The following is a 27,232-nucleotide window of genomic DNA, read 5'->3' as shown; positions in this document are numbered from 1 at the left end:
TAAATCCTAATAAGAGGCAGGTAGGATTTTAGAATGTAGTGATATGATTGGCAGCATCTTAAAAAGCAGAGACATCACCTTGCCAACAAAGGTCCGTATAGTGAAAGCTATGGTTTTCCCAGTAGTGATGTATGGAAGTGAGAGCTGGTCCATAAAGAAGGCTGATTGCCGAAGAATTGATGCTTTTGAATTATGGTGCTGGAGGAGACTGTTGAGAGTCCCATGGACTGCAAGAAGATCAAACGCATCCATTCTAAAGGAAATCAGCCCTGAGTGCTCACTGGAAGGACAGATCCTGAAGTTGAGGCTCCAATACTTTGGCCACCTCATGAGAAGAGAAGAGTCCCTGGAAAAGACCCTGATGTTGGGAAAGATGGAGGGCACAAGGAGAAGGGGATGACAGAGGACGAGATGGTTGGACAGTGTTCTCGAAGCTACCAGCATGAGTTTGACCAAACTGCGGGAGGCAGTGGAAGACAGGAGTGCTTGGCATGCTCTGGTCTATGGGGTCACGAAGAGTCAGACACAACTAAACGACTAAACAACAACAACAACAACAATATGATTGGCCGTTGGAGCTGTCCAATCCGGCTACAGAAGTTTGAACCAGCCTATCAGGTGTGACTGAGGGTGTGAATAAAGGATATATAGCCTGGGGCTGGGTGGGAAGAACACAGACAGAGAAACGCCCGATGACTGACTGTTTTTATTACAAACTGAAATAAATTCCATGAAACTGGTGGCTCTACTCTGAGTATATTTCACTTCTTCAAGAAGTTTGTCCACATCCTCAGGGTGAAGTCATCTAAACCGATCCTGTATGGATGGAACAGACAGTTTCCTAGACCCTTTTGCTGGACTTATTCTGATTGTGGCATCTGCCCGAATCTGAGCAATTTTGTCCCTACAGTGCCTTGCAAAGTTGTCACAGCAGGCCTTGATGAAGGTTGAGTAATGCTAACTCATTAGCCCCATTATTTCTTTCATTTCCCTAAACCGGGGAAATTCGCAAAGAAAACCAGGAACATCCACATGGCAGCCCTAACTAAGCAGGGCATTTCACGGAGAATGACCTCTGTGCATTGGTGCATTTGACCCACAGAGCTGCAGAATAAATGATTCAAAATAGCAATAAATTGTAGACTAAAGTATAGCTAGTGAGGTCAGTTATGCAAATTGCTTGCATAATTTATTCCGACTGCAGAACTCAGCTTTTTAGGCAGGTGGCAGATTCCAGTTACTCTCTCAATAAAGTTTCAGGATTTTGCTTTTCTTTTACATGAGTGGCAGGATCCAGTTCAAGATTAACAGCAAATGCAGAAAGCTTTCACACCTTTTTCCTGAAGAAAAGATTCCAAAGTAGGCTCAATGTCGCAACATCTGGATTGAAAGAAGAAGCAAATTTCAAGAAGGAACCAATGCATTTTGGGTGGCCAACTTTTCAACTCAACAATGTAATGTGTTCCAGCGACCCTGGTGAGATGTGCAGACATGCGCAGGTGGTTTTTTTTTACCTAGCCTGGAGAAGAGGAGGTTAAGGGGTGATATGATAGCCATGTTCAAATATATAAAAGGATGTCACATAGAGGAGGGAGAAAAGTTGTTTTCTGCTGCTCCAGAGAAGCAGACACGGAGCAATGGATCCAAACTACAAGAAAGAAGATTCCACCTAAACATTAGGAAGAACTTCCTGACAGTAAGAGCTGTTCGACAGTGGAATTTGCTGCCAAGGAGTGTGGTGGAGTCTCCTACTTTGGAGGTCTTTAAGCAGAGGCTTGACAACCATATGTCAGGAGTGCTCTGATGGTGTTTCCTGCTTGGCAGTGGGTTGGACTCGATGGCCCTTGTGGTCTCTTCCAACTCTATGATTCTATGATTCTACGTGCCATGAGAAGCTTCTCTTGCTGATTTCTGAGCACAAGCTCCTCTGAAAGGCACGAGATCAAGCCAGGCCCATTCCCACCCCCCTTTCATCAGCCCCATGATGGATCATTGTGGGGAAAACCTTTTCTCCCCTCCTTTGATGAAAAAGTAGTTATGGAGAATAGCACATGACTGAAGCTTCAGGCGCTGAAATCTATCATGCGGTCCTTTGACCTCACAACAGGATGCCAGGGTACAAAAGTTCCAAGGTCCTTTCAAATTACATTAAGAGGGGCATTGTTTTGAAGGCTTGGGAAATGATAGGGACACAGGAAGTTGCCTTAGGTCACAACCACACGATACATTTAAAGCCCTATCCCACCTTACACAATCATGGCTTCCCACAAAGAATTCTGGGAGCCAGGGGTGCTGGCTTCTAGAGGCTGAGCCCTTTTGGCACCCCATATATTTTGGGGGTAGCCCCCCCTTCGATGTCCCAAAAGCACAGGAGGCAGGAGGGCTTCAGCGCCCTGTCAGAAGCTTCTGCCCGGCTTAGGGTCCAGGTTGGAGATAGATTTATTGGATGATAAGAGAAAGATATTATCGAAAATGTACATTATTGAATGACATACTAAAGATGAAGAAGTTAAAGCGGTAATGATACAGTGGGCTAAAGCTTTTGGAATAATATTCCGTTAGAATCTTGGGAAAGGCTGTGGAATGAAGGTATTAATTTTACTGTATGCAGTGCTCTTAAAGAAAGTGTGATGAAAATGATGTACAGGTGGTATTTAACACCAACCCAACTTGCTAAAACGTATAGGACAAGAACTAAGGGGTGCTGTCGTCCCTTTCTCCTTGTGCCCTCCATCTTTCCAAACATCAGGGTCTTTTCCAGGGAGTCTTCTCTTCTCATGAGGTGGCCAAAGTATTGGAGCCTCAGCTTCACGATCTGTCATTCCAGTGAGCACTCAGGGCTGATTTCCTTCAAAATGGAGAGGTTTGATCTTCTTGCAGTCCATGGGACTCTCAAGAGTCTCCTCCAGCACCATAATTCAAAAGCATCAATTCTTTGGCGATCAGCCTCCTTTTTGGTCCAGCTCTCAGTTCCATACATCACTACTGGGAAAACCATAGCTTTCACTATACGGACCTTTGTCAGCAAGGTGATGTCTCTGCTTTTTAAGATGCTGCCAATTATATCACTACATTCTAAAATCCTACCTGCCTCTTATTAGGATTTAAAGCTCCAGACATAACATAATACACCTTGTTGGCAAGGTGATGTCTCTACTTTATAAGATGCTGTCTAAGTTGTATCATAGTGTCCTCAATATATCGTGTGTATGTGATCTGAGTCAGATCCTTGACTGACCGTGATTTGAAGTGGCTCTCCAGGGTGTCAGGCAGAGATCAGCCATTGAATGCACCCCCCTAATTTTGACCCTTGGGTTCTAGTCCTGCCCCCTGTACCAGGAGAGAACAGGTTTTCTCCATCTTCTTTGTGAGAGCCCTTTCAATGTTGAAAGGCAAGCATTTGGTGAATGGTGGCTGAAAGCGTGAATTCAATCCAGTGAGGATGGGGAGAGAGCAATGTATTTGAATGAATGTTGCATCCTTGCTGGATGTCGCAATACTGTAATAATAATAATGTCCCTGTTCAAATCCGCCCCTGGTGTTTAGAAAAAGAACCAGCTTCAAGAGACAGGCTTCCATGTCGTTGGTGACACAGGGTCACGGATGTTTAGACAGCAAGCAAAAATCAATGCAGGCGAAGACTGATGTACTGGGCTTTTCCCGTGACCTCTTTAGTAACCCAGACTAATTAATACCCAGGATGCTCATTCTGAAATCATATGCCGTGTACCGTGTGTTCAGTAACAAGTGAAAATCGCAGAAGTGGAGGTAAAACACACACACACACACACACACACACACACACGATTTGTTAAGCCCTTGGCTTAGTATAAACCATTCTGCAAGCTTGCAATGCGTGGCGCAATTTGGTTTAAGGGTATCCAGCAATTTCTGTTGAAAATAAATCAGATTTGGTGAGATAATAAGGAGCAGGGAGATAGCTGAAATCACTGAAATACCAGAAGATTGGGGACACATTTGTTAAGACACAGGCTGAGCACAATGCAAGAGTTGCACAGAAAACAGATATTTTTTCAGGCTAGGTGTGAAGAAAAAGTACTCAGCCTGTCATCAGCTCTCTGTTTCTGTCATTCTTTATCAGGTACCTACATCCTTTGTCATCAAGTATCTCTCCAGGTGAGGGGCACTTTGAGAAGGATTTGAGGGGTAGCAGGGCTAGTGACTCATACACCAGCCCTGCAGGGAAAGTGTGTCAAATCCTGCTGTCATTGTCCTCTCGAGATTGGCAAATATGTAGAATTGGATCTGCCCATCCAGACTGCCCATTCCATCCATTGGAACCTCGTGGGCAGGAAGGGGTTTTAAATGGCTTCCCGTTCCATTGGACATCTTTGGCAGGCCTTTGGTCTTGGTTTCCTCATGTGTTATCGCCTGTCCTTCAGACAAAATAACTGAATAAACTTCTGTCTTGCTCCTTGCTCCTGCCTCCTGGTTCATTCTGCGATCCCGACTGCTGATTTCCCTCCTGGCTCACCTCAGACTGCTACCCACAACCTTTCCCTTACAGATGGCATCTCCTCACGGGGCCTGATTTGTCCTAAATCTCTTTGTTTGTAAAAATGGTGTGCAGGGCCTTCTTGGTGGTGGTTCCCTGTCTCTGGAATGCTCTCCCTGTGAGGCGTGCCTGTCTTCCTCATTATTAACATTCAGGAGGAATTTAAATGCATCGCTGTTCGCTCAGGCATTTGATGACTGAAAGAGACTGTTCCTGGCAACCTTGAAATTATTAGCTTCAAGGATATGCAGCTGTTTGTATTCTATTTTATTTTATTTCACACTGTATCGTTTTCCTGCTATTTGTTGTTGTTCTTGCCCTGGATTTCTTTGGGGGGAAGGATGGGATAGACATTTGTTTATTCAACCAAGAAATAAAATAAAATGTGCCAGTTGCTCTTGTGTTCAGCATTGTTAATGCATTGTTTTATGCTGTCACAACGATCCATGACTGTGCTTCTTAATACACATGAGTAAACTCATGAGCGACACGGATGGGCCAAATGAGGGGAACAGTCATGTTCTAAAGCAAATCATGCCTCATTAGTTGTTAATACCGAAAGTTATGTAAAGCCGTTCTCCCATAAAAAGAATATTAAATAGTCAATTACTGCAGATTTCAGATTTATGCCAAGTTCCCATTGATGACTGAAATTCAATTCTCTCTGGCAGTCTTAGGCTGTTTTTAAAAAACTGCTCAGAAATGCCAACTGGTCCAGAAAGTGTTTGCACGGTTATTAACCTGTACAAATCACTGGACTTGACGCAAGGTCTGTTTTGATGACTTCCACCCTCAGGCACATGCCAAAGCAAGCAGCCACCTCCTCACCTTCTCCCACCTACACCCCCATGTGCTTTTTTCCAGGACCTGGTGAGCTTATTTGAGAGGCAGGATGGACAAACCAAAGGCTTCTTCCTCGCATGGCATATAATGAATTACGGCATGGAGGATGGCTCTGCCATCAACTGCTAGCCGTGCAAGCTAAATCTGGTGTTCCTGTGTTCACATAGCCATAACCTCCAAATATCCGAAGCTGGAGACTTATCAGAAGCGGGGGGGGGGGGGTCCGTTTATTTTCTGACACGGACGTCCTGACTTTCCTTCTCTGTCATGGAGCTCTGTTTCCATGGAAGTTGTTGTTGTTTAGTCGTTTAGTCGTGTCCGACTCTTCGTAACCCCATGGACCAGAGCACGCCAGGCACTCCTGTCTTCCACTGCCTCCCGCAGTTTGGTCAGACTTATGTTTGTAGCTTCGAGAACCCTGTCCAACCATCTTGTCCTCTGTCGTCCCCTTCTCCTTGTGCCCTCAATCTTTCCCAACATCAGGGTCTTTTCCAGGGAGTCTTCTCTTCCCATGACGTGGCCAAAGTATTGGAGCCTCAGCTTCACGATCTGTCCTTCCAGTGAGCCCTCAGAGCTAATTTCCTTAAGAATGGATGCATTTGATCTTCTTGCAGTCCATGGGACTCTCAAGAGTCTCCTCCAGTACCATAATTCAAAAGCATCCATTCTTCGGCAATCAGCCTTCTTTATGGTCCAGCTCTCACTTCCATACATCACTTCCATGGATGCTGCATCCATTTGTCCCACAGAGGTGCCAACTTGGGTTCCAGGCTGTGGGTGCCCAATAGTGCGCACATATGTCATTATGTCATGCCATGCCTGGTGCATGGTGGCAAGTGAGCCAGGGTATCCACTGCGGGCCTTTGGTGGGGCCAGCACGGCCGTAGACACACCTCGGAAGCATGGCCACAGCCACAGCGGGCCTCAACAGAGGCCACAAGGCTCAGGCTCTGGCCCAGTCGCTGCCGCAATGCCAGAGAGTCGGAGGTAAGACAGTGGGTGGTGGCATCTGGCGAAGGCTAGGCTAGGCAGCCACAGTAAATATATATATATATATATGGGTGCCCAGGCCCCCAGGGCCCCCTGCAGATGTCTCCAGTGGCCTCTCATTTGGACAGGAGAAGCGGCACTTGGCTGAGATACCATCACCACCAATACTGCAACTTACCAGACAATAAGTAGGAAGAAGAAGAAGAAGAGGAGGAGGAGGAGGAGGAGGAGGAGGAGGAGTTTGGATTTGATATCCCACTTTATCATTACCTAAGGAGTCTCGGTGGCGCTGTGGGTTAAACCACAGAGCCTAGGACTTGCCAATCAGAAGGTTGGCAGTTTGAATCCTCATGACGGGGTGAGCTCCCATTGCTTAGTCCCTGCTCCTGCCCACCTAGCAGTTCGAAAGCACGTCAAAGTGCAAGTAGGTAAATAGCAGGAAGGTAAAAGGCGCTTCCATGCGCTGCTCTGGTTTGCCAGAAGCAGCTTAGTCATGCTGGCCACATGACCCGGAAGCTGTACCCTTGGCCGATAAAGCGAGATGAGTGCCACAACCCCAGAGCCGGCCACGACTGGACCTGATGGTCAGGGGTCCCTTTACCTTTACCCTTAAGGAGTCTCAAAGCAGTTAACATTCTCCTTTCCCTTCCTCTCCCACAACAAACACTGTGAGGTGAGTGAGGCTGAGAGACTTCAGAGAAGTGGGACTAGCCCAAGGTCACGCAGCAGCTGCATGTGGAGGAACAGGGAAGCGAACCCGGTTCACCAGATTACGAGTCTACCGCTCTTAACCACTACACCACACTGGCTTAAGCAATTAACGAGTGCAGGTGACCGCCTTGGATAAACTAGCCCACAGTTTGAGTGATGGGATGACAAAGGCCTCAATTCTCATGGTCACCCACCAGACTTCAGGGAACAGGCCAGGGGCCCATAGAGCTAAGCCTCTGGTGTTGATCTAAGCATATGGGAATGTATGGATAGGAAGAGTGCAGTGGATGGTAGCCAATGCTAGACCCACTTAAGGTAATGGGCAGAGTGAACCTAGGTTTGATGGGTCTACTCTGAGCAGGACATCACTTGCTGTAACCCAATAATAATAATAATTTTACAATTTTATAATATGCAGAGAACAACATGTGCTGAAAAACCAGAGAGAGGAGCTGAGGGAAGTCTGGGCTGAGGGAAGTCCAGAAGGGTGGGTTCTTTTTGGGGAGGGGGAGGGAAAATTAGGGGGGGGGGGAGAAAATGATATGTTTTTGATAAATTGTTATTCTGAAAATCTTAATAAAATTATTATTATTATTATTATTATTATTATTATTATTATTATTATTAGATTTTTATTAAGATTTTTTCACACATTACAATAAAAATGGGAAAAGAAAAAGAAAAATGCAAAATAAAAACAGTTAAAAACACATTAATTTTCCCTTTCTTTTTTTCCTTAAGCTTATTTCCCCGGACACCCTCATACCTCCCTTTTTTGTATCCCACTTAAATTTATTAGTTCAGCAAATCCTTACCATTAAGCTTTTACCCATTTATAGACCTTTGTTTCATATTCTCTTAAAGCATTACAGCTAGAAACCACTTAATTTCTATCCAACATCATTCTAACATTCATTAATTTTACAATATTTCTGTAAGTAATCTTTAAATCTCTTCCAATCTTCTTCCACCGACTCTTCTTCCTGGTCCCGGATTCTGCCAGTCATTTCTGCCAATTCCATATAGTCTATCATCTTCATTATTATTATTATTATTTATACCCCACCAATCTGGGCAGCTCCCAACAGAATACTAAAAACACGATAAAACATCAAACATTAAAAGCATCCCTAAACAATGTGTATTGCAATGAACACAATGCCTATTGCAAAATAAATAAATAACTTGCCATTGGCTGCTCTGTTTCCTCTCCTCCCTACAGGCTTTGCGAATCCAAGCACCGCCATCTCAAACGTGTCCCAAAGCAGCCTGCACAATGCCCTGCACATCTACATGAATGGCTCCATGTCCCAGGTGCAAGGCTCAGCTAATGATCCCATCTTCATACTGCACCACGCCTTCGTCGACAGGTAGGGAGGAAGCTTCCTGGTAAGGGTGATGCCTTCCTTGAGTGCAGACAAATATGAAAGCTATTGATCAGGCGTGGGGGGAATTTGCAGTGCCAACACCTGCAAGGAGCGAAGTTTTGTAAATACAACTATGCTGTATGTGCGATATACGTCAGTGCCAGCAGGTGGGGCTAATCAGCACACGTGATTTAAGAGCAGGCACTGAGAAACAGTGATGGAACACGGGAACTGTTTGCCAAGGATGGACCTACAGATGTCTTGCTGTCCTTTCATGGCAAACTGACAACAATGTCTTGGTCCTTCAGTATCATCCTTAGCACTCACGGGATCCAGGAACTGTAGATGCGGGAATCTCAACTGGAGTGTTCTGTACTAGAATTCCTTTCTGTTCTCTGGATTCCCCGGGACTGCTTAGCTGAACTTTATATAAGTATCCAAACAAACCCCTGTGTTGCAAAAGAGAATGTCAACAATGTTTAGGCAACACGATGACCATGTACATACGTAATAGACAATATTTATAGAATTCCTTCAAACAATAAGAAGTTCAAAATGAAATCTTAGACTCAAAGTCTCTGAAAGTCTTTAAATGAAGTGAGGTACCAAACTTTGTACGATGAAAGATAAGCTGTGAAGCTTTGTGTATCCAGCAAATATAATGTCCAACACTGAACAGAGATTCCGGATATTGACTGCTGTTTCGAGAATATCATCATCATCATCAATCTTTATTACGGTCCAGAGACCCAACAAATCGTTACAAAGCAATACACAATTCATACAGCCTACCTCCAGGTTAAACAAGCATTTTGTTCAGAATATAGGGATCATTGGTTCTTGCAACCACCGATAAAAACTTTGCCACTGCTAATTTTCTAGCATTTGTCTGGTCTTCCAATAGGAACCTGACATAGTGAGCCTCTGATTTTCCCGGGAAAGGTACCAGCAAGGGTAATATCAGTTCAGCCCTAGCTTGCTCATATTTTGCACAGTGCAACAAAATATGTTTTATGGAATCGATGTCTTGAGCACATGAGCAAAGTCTGTCCTGGTAGGGAACTCCTCTCAACCTACCATCCAACACTGCAGAAGGAAAAGCATTTTGTTTAGAGAATACAGTGGTGCCTCGCAAGACGAAAAGAATCCATTCTGTGATTCTCTTCGTCTAGCGGTTTTTTCGTCTTGCGAAGCAAGCCCATTGAAGGATTAGCGGATTAGCGCTATTAGCGGCTTTTAGCGGCTTTTAGTGGCTTATCTGCTGATCGGATCAGCTGATAAGCGGCTAAGCGGCTTAGCGGCTTAGAAAAAGGGGGGGAGGAAAAAAAACCAGCAGGAACTCGCAAGACATTGTCGTCTTGCGAAGCAAGCCCATAGGAAATTCGTTTTGCGAAGCACAACCAAAATGGAAAACTCTTTCGTCTAGCGAGTTTTCCGTCTTGCGAGGCATTCGTCTTGCGGGGCACCTCTGTATAGAATTGTTTCATAAACTCATCTTATTTCAAATGAATATATGTGAATGAAAATATCAAATGCTGTGGAACAGTGCTCATGTAATAATGTAGTCACTGCTACGAACAATATTTTTTGAGAAACATATAAAGCCGACTCCAGGTGATGCTAATAAAAATGAGGTTGAGTTTAGAGGTACAGTGCAAAGTAACAATACAAATACAAGGAGATTGAGATTAAAGAAGCAGAACAAAGAAAATGTAGCACCCTGCTTGTGGTTAACGCTTAGCTGGAATGAAATATTCAACGCAGCAATAGAGAAATTAAAATAATTATTTATTTGTCAGACAAATAAATGAGAGGCACAGTGGTATATGGTTACCAAGCTCTGGCCTGGCTCCTGCCATTATGGCCAGCCCTTATATTCCCTTAATCCAGCCCCCTTTGCTCCTCCTGTGGCTGCCTCTGTCCAATCAGCCTAGTTGGATTTCCTATTGGCTGATTGCTAGAACCAATCACAAAAAGATACACCCATATCCTTCTGTCCTTATATGGAAGACAAACAGCTATATATTGTTACATCTATAAATGACAAATAAGTAGTAATATATCTTACATGTGTCTCAACAAGGAATCTTAATTACCAGCTCACCTCTTGCCCTCCCTGCCCTATTGCCTTCTAAAACAAATGGTTAATCTTAAATTTTTATCTTAAACATATGTCAAGGATCTTGAGTTTCACATCAACATTGAAAGATATCCTTCATTTGAAGGTTTCTAAACAAATGTCTGACAGCTAATATATCAGGACAGCATTTGATAGCGTCTTCCTGTCTGGCAGGGGGGCTAAACTGCTGGCTGACTTAATTCCAGGATAAATACAACTCTTCTAGCATTTGTTAAATCCTTTGCATAATTACATTTAAGCCAATATATTTAAGCTAATATATTTCATACATTATCATAGGTAACCTTTTAAAAGAATAAAGCTTCTCAAAGTAGAAAGGAAGAAAAAAAGAAAAAGAACTCAGTTTAAAACAGTTTCAGAAGAAGCCTCTTCAGTTTACATCCCCCCCCTTCAGCAAGCTGCTTTTCCCATTATCTGTTTAAGGAAGAAACAGCTTTAAAAAGACTTCCCAGCTAGATGCTTTAAAAAGACTTCCCAAAAAGCCTCTCTTTCTCTGTCAGCTAGATGTTTTTTCTCCCATTTGCCTCTGGCCTTAGAAAATACAGCTCAAGGTTTAAAAGAGGCCCATGGTATCATTTTACTATTTGCCCATTCCTAATTATATTTATCTCTGCCTTTGTTATCTTCTGTAACATGTAGGGTCAGTGTCATTACTCAGTCTGTAATTTCAGCTTTTACGACTTTGAGAATTGTTTTCTGCTATAAATCAAAAAGGGGCCCCTTGTCTAGGAGAATGGCCAAGGTTTTCTCTGCCTGGCATTGAAACATTTGAAAATCTTTTAGGCTCTCTCTAATATACAAGTCCTGATCAAACATTAATAAAATGCAGGCTTATGCCTGATGCCTCAAAAATACACTGCACTGCAGTGGCCTGGTTCCTTACCCCAACCACAGACCGTAGCTAGGTGTCCCTGGCCCTCTCCTCTTGTGAGTAACCTTTGTCAGTGGAGAAGAGAGCATTCATAAGCACAAGAGCCCGCTGGATCAGGCGAGTGGCCCATTCTGTTCTCGCACTTCCCTGTGGGAAACCTGCAAACAGGATTTGAACACAGAACCTCCCTCCTCTCCCTTCTGGCAACTGGTGTTCAGAAGCATTGCTACCTCCAACTGCAGAGACAGAGTGTAGCCATCGTAGGCATCAAGAGCCTTATCCTCCGCTAATTTGTCTAATCCTCATCCAAGCCGCTGGCCATCACAGCCTCCTGCGGCAAGGAGTTCCATAGTTTAACTATGAGCTGTGTGAAAAAGTGCTTTCTTTTATCCAATTGAGGCTGGCAAAAGTGTGATTAAACTATAATAACCAATATTTTGGTGCCAATATTTTGAGGGAGGTAGGAAGTGCAGGCGTTCCTATAGAGCCCTAACACGATGGGGGTGATGCTGTGCTGTCATTATGGATACAAGCCACCCATTGCTCCTACGGCTTCTGAATCTATCACCTTCCTGTACCCAGGGCATAATGAAAAACTCCCCTCTTCCTGTGGGGCGATCCGCTTTTAGCATGCAGATTGATTGATTAATATTCATGCTGCAATTCAGGATGTATTTTTTTAAAGGCCCTGTGTGCATGCCAAGTATTATGATGACTATTACCTTGATCGCTCGGTATTCGCACAGCGAGCCTCAACTGTTTGCAGCCCTCGCCTCCCCCTCCAGTGCCGAAATTTGCTCTAAATGATATGCTGTCGAGCTGCGTGAGCTGTGGCTCAAATCCACAGTAGATCTGCAAGACAAAGGCAGGTCAAGAGGCGGCCATTACCGCTGGCCTTCCGCCCACAGTTACTGTAAAATCTGTTTTCATATATTTTTATTTTTTTAGAAAATAAAAACCTGAGTTGCCTGAAAGGTTTGTCAACTCGGGGCCCAAATCAGCCTGTATTTAACATGAAGAGCGCTATTTAGTTTTGAATTCATGGGAGGGGTAACTACAAGGGCGGGGGGAGTCAGACCCCATTTGCACCAAACATTTAAAGTGTCACCCTACAAGGTCAGCACTACATTGCATGTGATCTTTGCTTCTTCAAAGATCACCAGTGTCGAAGCAATGATTCTTCAACATCAACTTCGTTGGACTGGTCATGTTGTGCGGATGCCTGATGATCGTCTTCCAAAACAACTACTCTACTCCGAACTTAAAAATGGAAAGAGTAATGCTGGTGGTCAACAAAAGAGGTTTAAAGACTGTCTCAAGGCAAATCTTTAAAAATGTAGTATAAACACCGACAACTGGGAAACACTGGCCTGCGAGCACTCCAGTTGGAGAACAGCCTTTACCAAAAGTGTCATGGGCTTTGAAGACACTCGAACTCAGAATGCAAGGGAGAAACGTGCTAAGAGGAAGGTCCACTTGGCAAACCCTCACCGTGATCAACTCCCACCAGGAAACCAATGTCCCCACTGTGGAAGGACGTGTGGATCCAGAACTGGCCTCCATAGTCACTTATGGACTCATTGTTAAAACCGTGTTTATGGAAGACAATCTTACTCGGCTATGAGTGATTGCCAAAGAGACATGCTAGGCCATATGCACAGCTGACAGTCATGGAAACAGTAAGCTGGCAAAGGGACAGTCCCAGAATTACGAAAGCCATCCCAGCTTTTGATCTGATCCCGGAATGTCCCTGTTTTCCATGCCAGCACAGCTGCCAAGCTCGGGGAGGAGGATAAGCATAGGGTGGAATATAAATTTTATAAATAATACGCCAGCACTTGTCCCGAGCAGCAGCGGCGGCTGTGAGGGAGCACCCCATCGTCTCTCCATGGCTTCTCCAAGGCTGTTGCTGCCAACCTCCTCCCTTGTAAGTAACCAAACAAACCCCCGTGTTGCAAAGAGAACGTCAGCAATGTCTAGGCAACATGATAACCGTGTACATACGCAATAGACAATCTTTTATAGAATTCCTTCAAACCATAATGAGTCCAAAATCTTTAGTCTTAAAGTCTCTGAAAATCTTAAATGAAGCGAGGCACCAGACTTTGTACGATGAAAGACAAGCCTTCACCTTCTCACCCCTTGCCTTTTCCTGTAAGACCTACTGCAGTCGTTAAGAGTCGTCAACAGGCTCATCTCAGCTGTCTGCCAATCTCCCATTCCCACCACCCTTCTGAGTAATACCCCTCCCCACCTTCTCTCTATATAGAAGGATCTGGTAACTTCTGTTTCAGTGTATCTGAAGAAGTGTGCATGCACATGAAAGCTCATACCAAGAACTAACTTAGTTGGTCTTTAAGGTGCTACTGGAAGGAATTTTTTTATTTTGACTATGGCAGACCAACACGGCTACCTATCTGTAACTGAAAGACAAGCTGTGAAGCTTTGTGTATTCAGCAAATATGATGTCCAACTCTGAACAGTGATTCCAGATATTGACTACTGTTTCGTAGAATTCTTTGTCAGTGTGGTGGGAGGATATAGAATTGCTTCACAAACCCATCTTGTTTCAAATGAATGTATGTAAATGAAAATTTCAAATGCTGTGGAACAGTGCTCATGTAATAATGTAGTCGTTTACATACATTCATGTCTGGTATCTCGTTGGTGAAGTGATGCTGACACTTGCCCTTCTTCTGATAGGAAATGTTGGGGGGTACGGCAAAAAAAGGGGGCCGAGGAGGGTCAGTTGGTGGGGGGGGTGAGAAATGTCCCCATTTTCATTTGAGAAATGTTGGAGGGTATGTTAGCGTGTTGTACTCTGGCTGGGGATGTCAGGAGTTCAGCCTACCCTCGAGTAGGACCCTGGTAGGACGACTGGCATGTTCTCTCCCTCCTGGTCGATCGTTTGGGAGTTTCAAAAGCTTTCTTCAGCCCAAACATCACAGCAACCGATGCCAACCGACACCGGCACACTTAGGGATCTGCAGAGTTTGCGCATCATGCGTAACAGACTTCAGCAACTCAGCTTTTTGGCTAATCTACTTTATTTACATATAAACACACACGGAGCACTGCAACATGGCTCCCTCTCTCTCTAGTATCAGACAGCAAAGAGAATGAACAAAGGACAATAGTCCCACTTCACGGAACACAGCAACACAAACATCCTGTCTCTGTCACTTCCCACTCTGTGGAGTCAAAACATATACCGCCATATGATAGACAACAATCCCATGACTGCAATTATGGATCAGGAATTCTAACAGGGGAGTCCTGGGTTCAGATCCTTGAGCGGCCATGAAGTTCACTGGGTGACCTTGAGCCAGTCGCTGCCTGAGCCTAGGCTACCTCACAAGGTTACCCCACATCAGTGGCTAGCAGAAGCAGCGCCTGTGTCTCTTTCTCTGTGTGTGGCTATAAAGGGCAATTAACAACATGCTGGATGCACATTGGTTGTTGCAGCATTCAATTTTGATTATTAAAGCTGAGAGCACAAAGAAACATTGCAGCGAGATGGGTGAAAATACTGATGAATTATAACCACCATCAACTTTTGGACTCCTGAGCTGGGAACAGGTGCTCTTTTGGCTAAGGTGAATTTCAGCAATGTAAGATCTCTGGCCCTGATTGCTTTCAGCATAATTACATAGCAAACTGCTGACTGCCCTTCATGTACTGCCGGGTACGTGATTCATGTTTTTATTTTGAAAAGGTTAATTTTGGCCTCTCTTGGACTCGAGAAATCCAAGCCACCCTCCTTGTTGCTCATCCTCTGAAAGGAAGGAGAACAATCTCTGCAAAAAGAAGATTCCACCTAAACATAAGGAAGAACTTCCTGACAGTAAGAGCTGTTCGACAGTGGAATTTGCTGCCAAGGAGTGTGGTGGAGTCTCCTTCTTTGGAGGTCTTTAAGCAGAGGCTTGACAACCATATGTCAGGAGTGCTCTGATGGGGTTTCCTGCTTGGCAGGGGGTTGGACTCGATGGCCCTTGTGGTCTATTCCAACTCTATGATTCTATGAAAACATTGATCTGGACGAGCTCTGCATCTGACATCCAGTCTCAGAATGTATCCTCTCTCTCCTCCTTGCCAATCTTTTTTTCTGTCTTTCATGCCATGCACCGTTCTGTACAAGACTTAGAGAAAACTGGCAAGGCACAGTGACATGCTACCAAGAGCGGGCACAGATGCCACTGGAAAAAATATTCAGGCCTCTCAACAAGGGCGGACCAGCTTAAAATATTTACACGTATATACAATAATCGTGGGGTCTCATTTTTGTGTTAAAAATGAATATTATAATATTTGCACCTGTTGAGGATTTTAAGATTGGAATGACCAACATCAATATTGTAAGCACCAACACAATGATTACTGAACTAACCATACACTTCAAACATCCAACTTGTATATGTAACGCAACACAATGAGCACCACACAACAAGTCCTGTAGTGCTCATTTACAAAAACATACAGATGTGGCTGTACATAGTAAGACAAGACTGCACTGCTATGCTGTCAAAGCGCAGACGCAAATGTTCATGTAGAGTTGGAAATACTCTGAAAGAAGGCAGGGCCTTTTCTGTGGTGGCACCAAGGTTATGGAATTCAATACTTAAGGAGGCTCACTTTGTTCCTTCTTGTTAGATGTTGAGTGAAGATGGTATTACTGATGCTTCTGTATGACCTTTCCACCTTGCCTTAAAAATGAAGCTGCCCTTGGTGTTACAATACTCATATGAGTGTTTCCTTTCACAGCATTTTCGAGCAGTGGCTCAGAAGACACCAGCCCCTGCGTGAGGTTTACCCTGCAGCCAATGCCCCTATTGGACATAACCGTGAATCTTACATGGTCCCCTTCATTCCTCTCTACCGGAACGGGGAATTCTTCATTTCTTCAAGAGATCTGGGATACGACTATGAATATCTAGTAGAGCCAGGTAACATAGAAATCTTGAGGCAGTTGTCTTTGTTTTCTGAATGTAAGCTCTTTTGGTAAAGCCAGATCAGAAAATGTGTGGAGGCCATGTGACAATACCATGAATTGAGATACTAGATTGTGGTGTCCCTGCATGCTAGGACAATCTGGAGGAGCAAGCTATTGAGACTTCGTGCTCAAATAAGACCTAAACATCTGGGTGGTAGTTAATTTTTCCATACACTTAGAAAATAATAATTTAGAATTATTATTTTTTTATAATATTTTATTAGGTTTTAACAATAGAAAAGTTTAAAAACACAAAAGGCAAATACAAAACAAATACAAAATACAAAGACACAAAGATACAAAATACAAAAATACAAACATTAAACACAAAAAGAAGAGAAAAAAACACATATGGAAGAAAAACAAAATTTCTCTCTTTCTTAATCTCTCCACTTTAAATTGACTTATTTTCCTGACTTCCTCACGCCTCCCATTATTGTATCCCTTTTAAATTTAGTTCAGCAAATTCCTGATCTATTAGTTTATCTATTATTAGTCCCCTTATACTTTTTACCTTGTTGCTAGAGCCCCTTCAATTCATTTCAGTGTCATCAACATTCAATAATAATTTAGAATTATATACCATCCTTTTATGCTTCCAGAGCAGACATTTTTTAAAAAATCAATAAAGTGCAATATAAAACAGCAGCCCACAATCATGATCAAAGCCTACCAGGAGGACACCAAGACAATGTTCTCCAGATGTTTTTCACGTGGAGGATGAAGCTATCAATGGCTACTAGCCATGATGTCTATGCTCCATACTCAGAGGCAGTAATGCTTCTGAATACTAGTTGCTGGAAGCCACAGGAGGGGAGAGGGCTCTTGTGCTTGGACCCTGCTTATTGGTTTCCTACAGGCATCTGGTTGGCCACTGTGAGAACAGGATGCTGGACCAGATGAGGCGTTGGCTTGATCCAGCAGGCTCTTCTTATGCTCTTACGCTGAACTCCCATCTCCCATCAACTATAGCTAGCGTGGTGAAGGCAGTTATAGTCCAGCAACATCAAGAGAACATCCCGTTGGCTACCCCATCAAAATACAGAAGGAAGAACCTTCTCCAGCATCAGACTATAAACATGGGGTGCGGGTGGCGCTGTGGTCTAAACCACTGAGCCTCTTGGGCTTGCCCATCAGAAGGTGGGCGGTTCGAATCCCCGCGACGGATTGAGCTCCCGTTGCTCTGTCCCAGCTCCTGCCAACCTAGCAGTTCAAAAGCATGCCAGTATGAGTAGATAAATAGGTACCACTGCGGTGGGAAGGTAAATGGAATTTCTGTGCGCTCTGGCACTTGTCACAGCCCTCTGTGTGCCAGTAGCAGTTTTAATCATGCTGGCCACATGACTTGGAAAGCTGTCTGTGGACAAACACTGGCTCCCTCGGCCTGAAAGCGAGATGAGCGTTGCAACCCCATAGTCACCTTTGACTGGACACAACTGTCCAGGCGTCCTTTACCTTTACCTTTTTTTACCTAAAAAATAAAGCCGATGAGAGAAACTGTGCGTTAGTCTAGACTTGTATTTAAGCATTCACCTGATACCCACAAGGTTTTAAAGAATTCCCTGCAGGCAAGTGACCAGACAGGTGGAGGAGAGATGAAACGTCCTGTCCTTCCTCTGCAACCAACATAAAGGGAGGAAGCAAGGCCTCTTCGTCCACACCAAGCATAAAAATGCACCAGGCTTCTGCAAGGGGCATGGAGCTCTCAATCCTACCTTTGCCAGCCCTTAGAAAATTGGTAAAAGTGACTAGCCTGCAAGCGATTTTGTGGGCTGGTGTTTAAGCCTGGATTAGTCAGCGCGGCTTCCAAATCTTTGAAGCAAAGTAAATAAATCCAGCCACACTGCTCTCTAGCGCTCCTTCCCATAGGGCCTGCTGCCCTGTCTTTTTAGTGTGCCATAAAACACACACTAGAGCAGCTTTCACTTACTCTGGGATACCAGGAGGGAAGCTGCAGCAAAGAGCTTCAGAGGGAGGGGGAAGAACAGAAAATCGGGACCAGGGGGCAGGGGAAAGGCTTGTTAGACCCAGGCTCCACAATCCTCCAGTCCCACTCTGAATTGGGGGACCCACTTCTATCATTAAAATAATAATTATGAAGAACACACACACACACAAATGCACAATACTATCATGTCACGTTGGAGCGGAGAATTGGCTCCCCAGAAATCGCTAGGAGGGGAGAGCATGAATCGACAGCCTCTTCCTGATCAAATGACTCCGTCTGAAAAGGCATCTCTCCGTTGTCTCAGCACTGGCCCCCTTTAGGGGCGTTTGGCATTTGAGTTGTTTGCTTGTTTGGTTTATTTTTCTCAAAGCAAACCGATAAGAGCAGAGAGCGCTACCCATTGCCCCACCCGCCATTTCCAAAAACTGTGTGCAATTTGTTTGATGTTTCACTGGAAATTCAGCTGGGAGCCAAGAGAGCACTAATCACAGGCCAAAGGCAGCAGAAGCATTTTAGCGGCGCTAATGTTTAAATCGCGCCCCCTCCCTACACACACACACACGGCTCTCTCCCTCACTGCCACCACACAGACATGCTGTCAGAAAGATCACTTATCACTCTAGAAAATGTCACCCCGTTTCATTAGGCAAGAAATGGTCCTGGTTGCGGGCAGGCTCTCAAACTGGTTCCCCACCCCACCCTGGCGTGGGTGGAGCTATCACCCTTACTCCGGGGTGGCACCACAATCACCCAGAGCTATTGCCCAATCATTTTGAAGGGGGATTGGGGGGGGAGTATAAAAGCGGCAGCGCAACGTGTGCCTAGTTCCTGCTTCATGCTGTTGTGATGGACAACAAAAGAGGTTTAAAACTCTTCAAGGCAAATCTTTTATTTAAAAAAAAGTGTTATAAGCATTGATAACTGGAAACACTGGCCTGCAAGCACTCCATTTGGAGAACAGCCTTTACCAAAGGTGTCATGAATTTTGAAGAAGCATGAGCTCAGGCCAAAAAGGAGAAACGAGAACATTTGGCAAACCCTCACCATGATCAATGCCCACCTGGAAATCTATGTACCCGCTGTGGAAGGACATATGGATCCAGAATTGGCCTCCACAGTCACTTATGGACTCCGTGTTAAGACTGTGTTCATGGAAGACAATCCTACTTGGCTATGAGTGATTACCAAAGAAGATACGGACTGGTGGCAACTCTGCAAAGTTTCAGGTAGAGGGCCTTCTCATCCCTAGTGGAAGATGCTGAGGATTGAACCATCTGCATATCGAAAAGGATGTCCTACTACTGAGCTATAGCTAGTTCCTTCCATAAGGCAAATGAAGCTGTGTTATATTGAGCCAGGCCATTGATGAGTCCAGCCTACTGTTGTCTGCTCTGACTCAAAGCAGCTCTACAGGGTCTTAGGCAGAGAGAGGTCTCTCCCTGTCATGCTACCTGAAATACTTTAACTGGGGACGGCAAGAATTGATCCTGGACATCTCTGTGCACAGAGTGTATGATCTACTCAAGCTGCACCCACTATCCGATTATTACATGTGAAAAAAATCTGCCCGCCAGAAGTTTTGGACTCCTATTCCCATCAGCCCCAGTCATTGTGGGTTCAAAACATATGGAGGGCACCAGGTTGGAGAGGTCTGGTGTGGAATCAGAGGGCACTACTGCTCATATATCAGCCTGCATTGCTCCAAAGATTTCACATGAAGTTTCACTTGGGCAGCCCAGAGTAGGTCTTGATCACTCGATACCATATTCAAAGGAGGGGTCTGACACGTCGACTTGGCATCTAGTTCAAATAGAGAATTTTGCACTTTGATATTCTCTTTTGATCAGCTTGTGAGGAATTTTTTCATTGTTTCCCTCCTGCTAACTAGCTTTGAAATGAGGCGGTCCTTTGCGGGCTCGGTTTCCTTGGAAGCACTGGAGACTTCTTGAAAGATCTGTTTTATTTACAAGCATGCATGTTGGGCGAGTGGGGGCAGTGAAAGCGGGCACCCATTGGGACTGGTAGGGAAGCCACTGACAGGCGGAGCCAGCTGACTTAGATTTTATCCCCTTCCTGTGTCCTGCTGAGTTGTACAAGGGCAAAACTTGAGACTTAAGGAGAAGGAAGCTGGCATCCAGATAACCCCCCTGGGCTGGTTGTAAGGAAGAAGGCAGGCAGGTGAGAGCTGGCTGGAGGCAGAATCAAGAACAGGTGAGCATCCAAGTTAATAGTGCTAGTCCTAAATATTTTGTGAATCTAACGGGAGAAGAAACTAAAAATAAAATAAAATTTAGTTTCTTCTCTAGCATGGTGAATTGTCAGTTCCGTTGCTATCCCTGATGGCAGCTTCATTTCCTTTACTGGTGTTTCCTGAGTCTCAGACTGAAGCGGGCGTTTAATGTGTGAAGCAGTGTGGAATGTGGAATGTGGATGTGTGGTGTTTTACTGATGAAAGTTTGGCTAATGTGGAATTTAACTGTGAGCTGTCAGCTGTGTAATATGAGATAATGTTCTTGGTACTTTTGTCCATTTACTGTATTTATTTCCCCCGATTTGAATTATAAAATGGTGATTTTCTTGAGTCAAAATGAGAGTAACCCTAAACAATTTTTTAAGGGAAAAAACCCCCACTGGTTCTAGTTTGCAAAGCAGAGGCAAACCGCATAACCTTGGAGCATACATGCATACTTACTGCCAGCCAGATGCAAAATGCAGAACTGTGTGACTTGCTGGAATCGCTCAAAACAAGTCTGCCTCTTTTACTAGCTCCCCTTCGCTGCATTTTTTTGCCATTCATGATCAGAGGCAGTTTTAGGGTAGCATAACAAGTGTGGGCATATTGCATGCCGCGCTGCACTGGGCACCACCACAATGCTGTAGAATGGAGCGCAAGAGGTGGGAGTCCTGGATTTTACTGTCACACAGGGTTTCACTGAAAATTGAGAGCCCAGAGTCTGCCACTGTTCATGCTCATGCAAAATGCAGGTTTCTAGCCTTCATCCGAGCACCTGAGATGCATAGAGAGTAGCTATCAGGAGCTTGTCCTACACTCAAGTAGGACCCTGTCAGAGACACATGCCCGACTGGCATGTTCTCTCCCTCCTGGTCAATTGTTCAGGAGCTTCATTAGTTTTCTTCAGCCTGAACATCACAGCGACTGATGCCAACACACATCGGCACACTTAGGGATCCGCAGAGTCTTTGCAGCTTGCGTAACAGACCTCAGCAACTCAGCATTTTGGCTAATCTACTTTATTTACATATAAACACACACGGAGCACTGCAACATGGCTCCCTCTCTCTCTAGCATCAGACAGCAAAGAGAAAAAGAACAAAGGACAATAGTCCCACTTCACGGAACACAGTAACACAAACATCCTGTTTCCGTCACTTCCCACTCTGTGGAGTCAAAACATACACCATCATGTGAAAGACAACAACCCCATGACTGCATTCATGGAGCAGGAATTCTAACAGTAGCTTGTGAAGAAACAAAGCATACACAGAGATTATTGCAACTGTACAAGCCATTGAATTTGAACGGGCATAAGACAGAAGCTCTGTTTGGGGCATTGTTTAGTGTTGCGCAAGGGAGAGAGTGGGACTGTACCGCTTTCCCCACCCACCTCCCTTGTTGGAAGATGGTCTGAACAGGGAGGTTCTCAATCCCTGGAAGAGCCTAACCACATAAAACAGGCTGCCTCTGTTGATTTTCTCCTTCAGCGCATGGGTAGCAGGGGGAGGTGGGTGCTGACTAGGACACAGCAGTGTGGCTGCAGCCTGTGGGGGCAACTCCTCCCTCTCGTGGTTAATTAATATGTGGTTAATTGAGTGAGGAGATAATGCTTGACTAGAGTTTACTTTTCAGTTGGATGAGAAGTGGAAGCCACAGCTCAACCATGGTTTCCTTTTTTGGTTTTCATGCAAATTATGGTTTATACAAGGGACGCAGGTGGCGCTGTGGGTTAAACCACAGAGCCTAGGACTTGCCGATCAGAAGGCTGGCGGTTCAAATCCCCGCAACAGGGTGAGCTCCCATTGCTCAGTCACCTGCTCCTGCCAACCTAGCAGTTCGAAAGCACATCAAAGTGCAAGTAGATAAATAGGTACCGCTCCAGTGGGAAGGTAAACGGCGTTTCCGTGCGCTGCTCTGGTTCGCCAGAAGTGGCTTAGTCATGCTGGCCACATGGTCCGGAAGATGTACACCAGCTCCCTCGGCCAATAAAGCAAGATGAGCACCACAACCCCAGAGTCGGCCACGACTGGACAGGGGTCCCTTTACCTTTACCTTCATGGTTTATACAAGCCATGGTTTGTTGGGCTCAGAGGAATGAGATGCTTTGCTGGGAACAAGGAAGTTGCAGGGGGAAGCAAGAGACTCATTTATTTATGACAAAATAATGGTTTGGTGTTTGCATCTGAACTGAGCCTTTGTTTTGACAAGGAATGGTCAATATGGTTGCTTCCAGAGGTTGTAGGACTACAGCTCCCATAGGTCATCCACTGGAATGGCCAATGGTCAAGGATGATGGGCCTTGTAGTTCAGTAGTATCTGGAAGCAACCATATCGGCTATTCCTCATCAAAGCAAAGGCTCAATTTAAATGCAAATACAAACCATTATTTTAGATTTAGATTTTAGGTTTAGATTTTCCTGGTATGATTGCATGGTCATTTTATAGAATGCTGTTGTTTCTGATTTATCCCAAAGCGCTGTGGGGTTTTGCCCTTTGAAGGTAGTACTGGGACAAACCACAACGGCATGAACTATTTTGCACAACCTCATTCGAGAAAAACCCCCTGCTTTTGTGGTCCTGACTGTGAAGTAGTACCATGGGGATTAAATAAAATGTCAATTAATTAGAATTGACAGTGCATCAGAAACATCTCCCCGGAGAGAGGTGTCTGTGTGTTTAACTCGCAGTAAGGTGTAACAGGGGAGAATAGGAATTAAAATGTCAAGCTAAAATAAAAGATTAGGAAGAGGACTTTAGCCACTGGGATTTCTTCTGGCTGTGGCGGGAGAGGAAAATAAAGGTAATTGAGAAGAGAAGTGTAGGAGAGGGGGAGGGGGGAATCCCCCTTATGGGGTGGGTGGGAAACACACATTCAAAATGGTGCGGCTTATTGCAAGTGCTATCTGCATTGATTTAATTAACATTAACGGGCATAAACAGCCAGTTTTTGTAAAGTAATTATGATTTCCTTTCACGCCTTTTAGAGCAGGTAACTATCAGCTGGAGAGCTCAGAAGTGGGCCTGTTGTGAATATGATTGCAGATGCAAATATTTCATGGAAGATGGAAATTGGGAGCAAAGGAGGGGAAGCCAGGAACCGATTATGAAATCAACTCCCCTGAGCTTATGCACTAATGGAACCTTTAACCCTTAGACTAGCAGACTCGTTTCTTTATGGCATAAGTGGGCAGTCGTTTCCCTGAGATTTTGCTGAGATTCCTGCATTGCAGCGGGCTGGTTGGGATGATCCTTGTCGTCCCTTCCAGCTCTGCCATTCCATGATTCTATGATTCTGCCAAGGGCTTCACCCCCTTGAGGACCATCTGTTGGGGGTTCTGTGCCAGCAGTCGGCACGGCTAGGAACGGGCACACCAGCCCGTTTCAGTTCTCCAAGTTTCTCCTTGTTCCAATCTCGACTACAGTTCTTTTCAGCAGCAATTTGTGGAATTCCCCCCCCCCCCCCGCCATGAAAATTGTCATCGTTCTAGTGTGAAATTCTCCCAAGCAACAGGGTTCTCTATGCAGTTTTAACTAGGCACTTTTGGCAAGCATTTATTGCTGGCATATGCATGCTTATTAAGCACATTTCTCCCCAATACAGTAGGACCTCAGTTTTCGAGTGTCTCGGAAGCTGAACATTTCAGGTTTCCCCAGCCACTCTGGGTGGCTTCCAACAAGGATTAAAAATACATCAAAATGTCACACATTAAAAACTTCCCTGAACAGGACTCCCTTCATATGTCTTCTAAATGTCAGGTAGTTGTTTATCTCTTTGACATCTGATGGGAGGGCGTTCCACAGGGCAGGCACCACGACCGAGAAGGCCCTCTTCCTGGTTCCCTGTAGCTTTGCCTCTCGCAGTGAGGGAACCGCCAGAAGGCCCTCGGCATTGTACCTCAGCGTCTGGGCAGAATGACGGGGGTGGAGATGCTCCTTCAGGTCTACTGGGCCGAGGCCATTTAGAGTTTAAAGGTCAGCACCAACACTTTGAATTGTGCTCGGAAACGTACTGGGAGCCAATGTAGGTCTTTCAAGACCATGTTATGTGGTCTAGGCGGCCGCCCCCAGTCACCAGTCTAGCTGCCGCCTTCTGGATTAGTTGTAGTTTCCGAGTCACCTTCAAAGGTAGCCCCACGTAGAGCGCATTGCAGTAGTCCAAGAGGGAGATAACTAGAGCATGCACCACTCTGGTGAGACAGTAATTGCTTCCATTTCTGAACACGCCTCGAAAGTCAAACAGTTTCCGCTGCATGTTTTTCTTTTATCTCAGTGGATTTTGCCAATTGCCCATTGCTCCTCAGTTTTCAAATGTTTTGGAAGTTGAACGGTCTTCCAGAACAGATTACGTTAAAAAACAGAGATTCCACTGAATACAGTGGTGCCTCTGTTTTCGAACAGCTTGGTTCACGAACAACTCGGAACTCAAACGTCGCAAACCCGGAAGTAGGTGTCCCAGTTTGCAAACTTTGCCTTGGAAGCCGAACATCCAGCGTGGCTTCTGCGCCTTTCGATTGGCTGCAGGATGCTCCTGAAGCCAATCGGAAGCCATGCCTCAGTTTCCAAACGTTTCGGAAGTCGAACGGACTTCCAGAATGCATTCTGTCTGAAAACCAAGGTACGACTATATTTCTTAATGTATTGCTTGGTTGGAGAATTCCACTGCCAGGTTTGGGCATGTGAATTGCAAAGGTGTTTTGGTTTGTGTGTTGCTTTGAGACGTGTGAATTAGGAAGTTCTTCATTACAACACAAACATAACTGAATTTCTTCTTCATCACTAAACAGGGCTGAAGATAGCAGTGGAGCCAAAAGCTGGTGGGGCCATCTCATTTCTCTCTCTTTCTGACACACCCTCACCACTCTCTTTAACACCCCTTCTTGCCCTTTTTCTGACCCTCAAGACTCCCCAGTGCACTTAAGAGCACAAGCTGTAATAGTAGGGTGTGTCATTTTAGGGGTGAAATTTAATTTGTGCACATTTATTCAGTGAGGGGTCTTAAAAATATGTGTTTTGGGGTGAGAGGAATTCAAACCTGCCATTATTAATTTTTTTTTTGTGATCGGGCAACATTCAGCTTGGTAAGCCTACATTTGACGAAGGAGCACATAAACTGCTTTCTGAAAGCCAAAGATTTAAATTTTCCCTTCTGAAAATGTCAGGGAACGCTAAATAAATAAATAATATCGCTGCAAATGCTTGGCGATCAGTTTTTAGCGACTTCTATGCAATTTTACACAAATTACATTTGCAGAGCGAAACTAAATTATATTAATTTAACCAAAGCATCTTTTCAATTCCCAAGTCATGTTGCAACTTTCTTTTTTTAGCACCCCTCATTTTTTTGGACATTGAAAGCTGAAAAATGCAACACACCCTATTGTAAAAAGGGAGTTCGCTGATTGGCACTCCTACAAAGCCCTGAACTCAAGTCCAGTTTCCCCCTAGACAAATGTACAACCTGGCACATGAGCTATTTGCACTTTGCAACTGTAAGGTGGAAGCAACACAACTGTAGGAACCACTTCACTGTGAGAATTTCGCCCCTTTTTGAGTTTCGGATTGCTCAGTTATTTCCATTTCTTCATGTGTAACCAAGAGCATTTTCTCCCTTTGTCTTCCTGTGCAGCCAACCCCTTCCAGAATTTTTTGGTGCCTTACTTGGAGCAAGCCCGCCAGATCTGGCCTTGGCTACTGGGAGCGGCTGCTGTGGGAGCCATTATAGCGACGTTGGTCGCTGGAGTCATCGCTCTCGGTTGTCGAAGGAAGAAAAGAATCTCGGAAGAGACACAACCTCTGCTCATGGAGAGCGAAGATTATCAGCATGTAACGTATCAGTCACACTTATAATAGCTGCCAAGCCCCTGTGGCTAAAGTCAAAGCCATCATGATATGGGTGGTCCACTATCAAATGCCCACAATGCATTTTCCAAAGTTTGATGGTGGCCAACACAATATTGGACCTCAGCTTGGGGGAGCCATGGAGTGTATAGGGTATTGAACCCCATTTCCCACCAACATCTTCCCAGTCAAAATGCCTCCCACTCCAAGCAGCTAATAGCCAATGTCATTAGCTGCCTTTACTTCAGCAAGATGGCTATTGGCAACTCAGGGGGAAATTTGGTCAAGAAAATGAGTTACCTCCTCAGGCCCTCCTGATCCAAGCCCACACATGACAAGAATGGTATCTTTGTGCTCTGTATCCACATTCTGTGTGTCCATTGATAAGTCTGCTCCATGCCATTTCCCCATAATTGTGTGGTTTTTTAAAAAAATAAATCAAAATAAATGCACACAAATTCACTTTATTTTTGATCTTTAAAAAACAACAAGAAATGCATTTCGACCAATAGCATGTAAGTTTACGTTCCTTTTGTGTGAGAGAGAAAAGTTTTCAGAATATTCAGAGAGATACAAAGGTCCAGGAAGTACCAATAAGGATGGTTTCTTTACAAATCCAGACCAAAGGAAATCGTTGAGCATCCCTGAGGTAAAGGTAAAGGGCCCCTGACCATTAGGTCCAGTCATGGGCGACTCTGGGGTTGCGGCGTTCATCTCACTTTATTGGCCAAGGGAGCCGGCGTACAGCTTCCGGGTCATGTGGCCAGCATGACAAGCCGCTT

General features: G+C 44.7%; 1 protein-coding gene across 1 annotated transcript in view; it reads left to right on the top strand.

The window, feature by feature from the left end:
- The window catches only part of TYR (tyrosinase), a 54,853-nt gene extending 27,941 nt beyond the window's left edge, over positions 1 to 26,912 (top strand). The window contains exons 3-5 of the mRNA XM_083499720.1: positions 8,283 to 8,430; positions 16,200 to 16,381; positions 26,239 to 26,912. Of these exons, the coding sequence (XP_083355846.1) occupies positions 8,283 to 8,430; positions 16,200 to 16,381; positions 26,239 to 26,459 (551 nt within the window). The 3' untranslated portion in view covers positions 26,460 to 26,912. The remainder of the gene's footprint in view (positions 1 to 8,282; positions 8,431 to 16,199; positions 16,382 to 26,238) is intronic.
- Positions 26,913 to 27,232: the final 320 nt, after the last annotated feature.

Source organism: Podarcis liolepis (assembly GCF_965112155.1).
Source record: "Podarcis liolepis genome assembly, chromosome: 4".
NCBI lineage: Eukaryota > Metazoa > Chordata > Lepidosauria > Squamata > Lacertidae > Podarcis > Podarcis liolepis.
The sequence above is the reverse complement of the archived record's forward strand: the minus strand, read 5'-3'. Positions and strand labels throughout refer to the sequence as shown.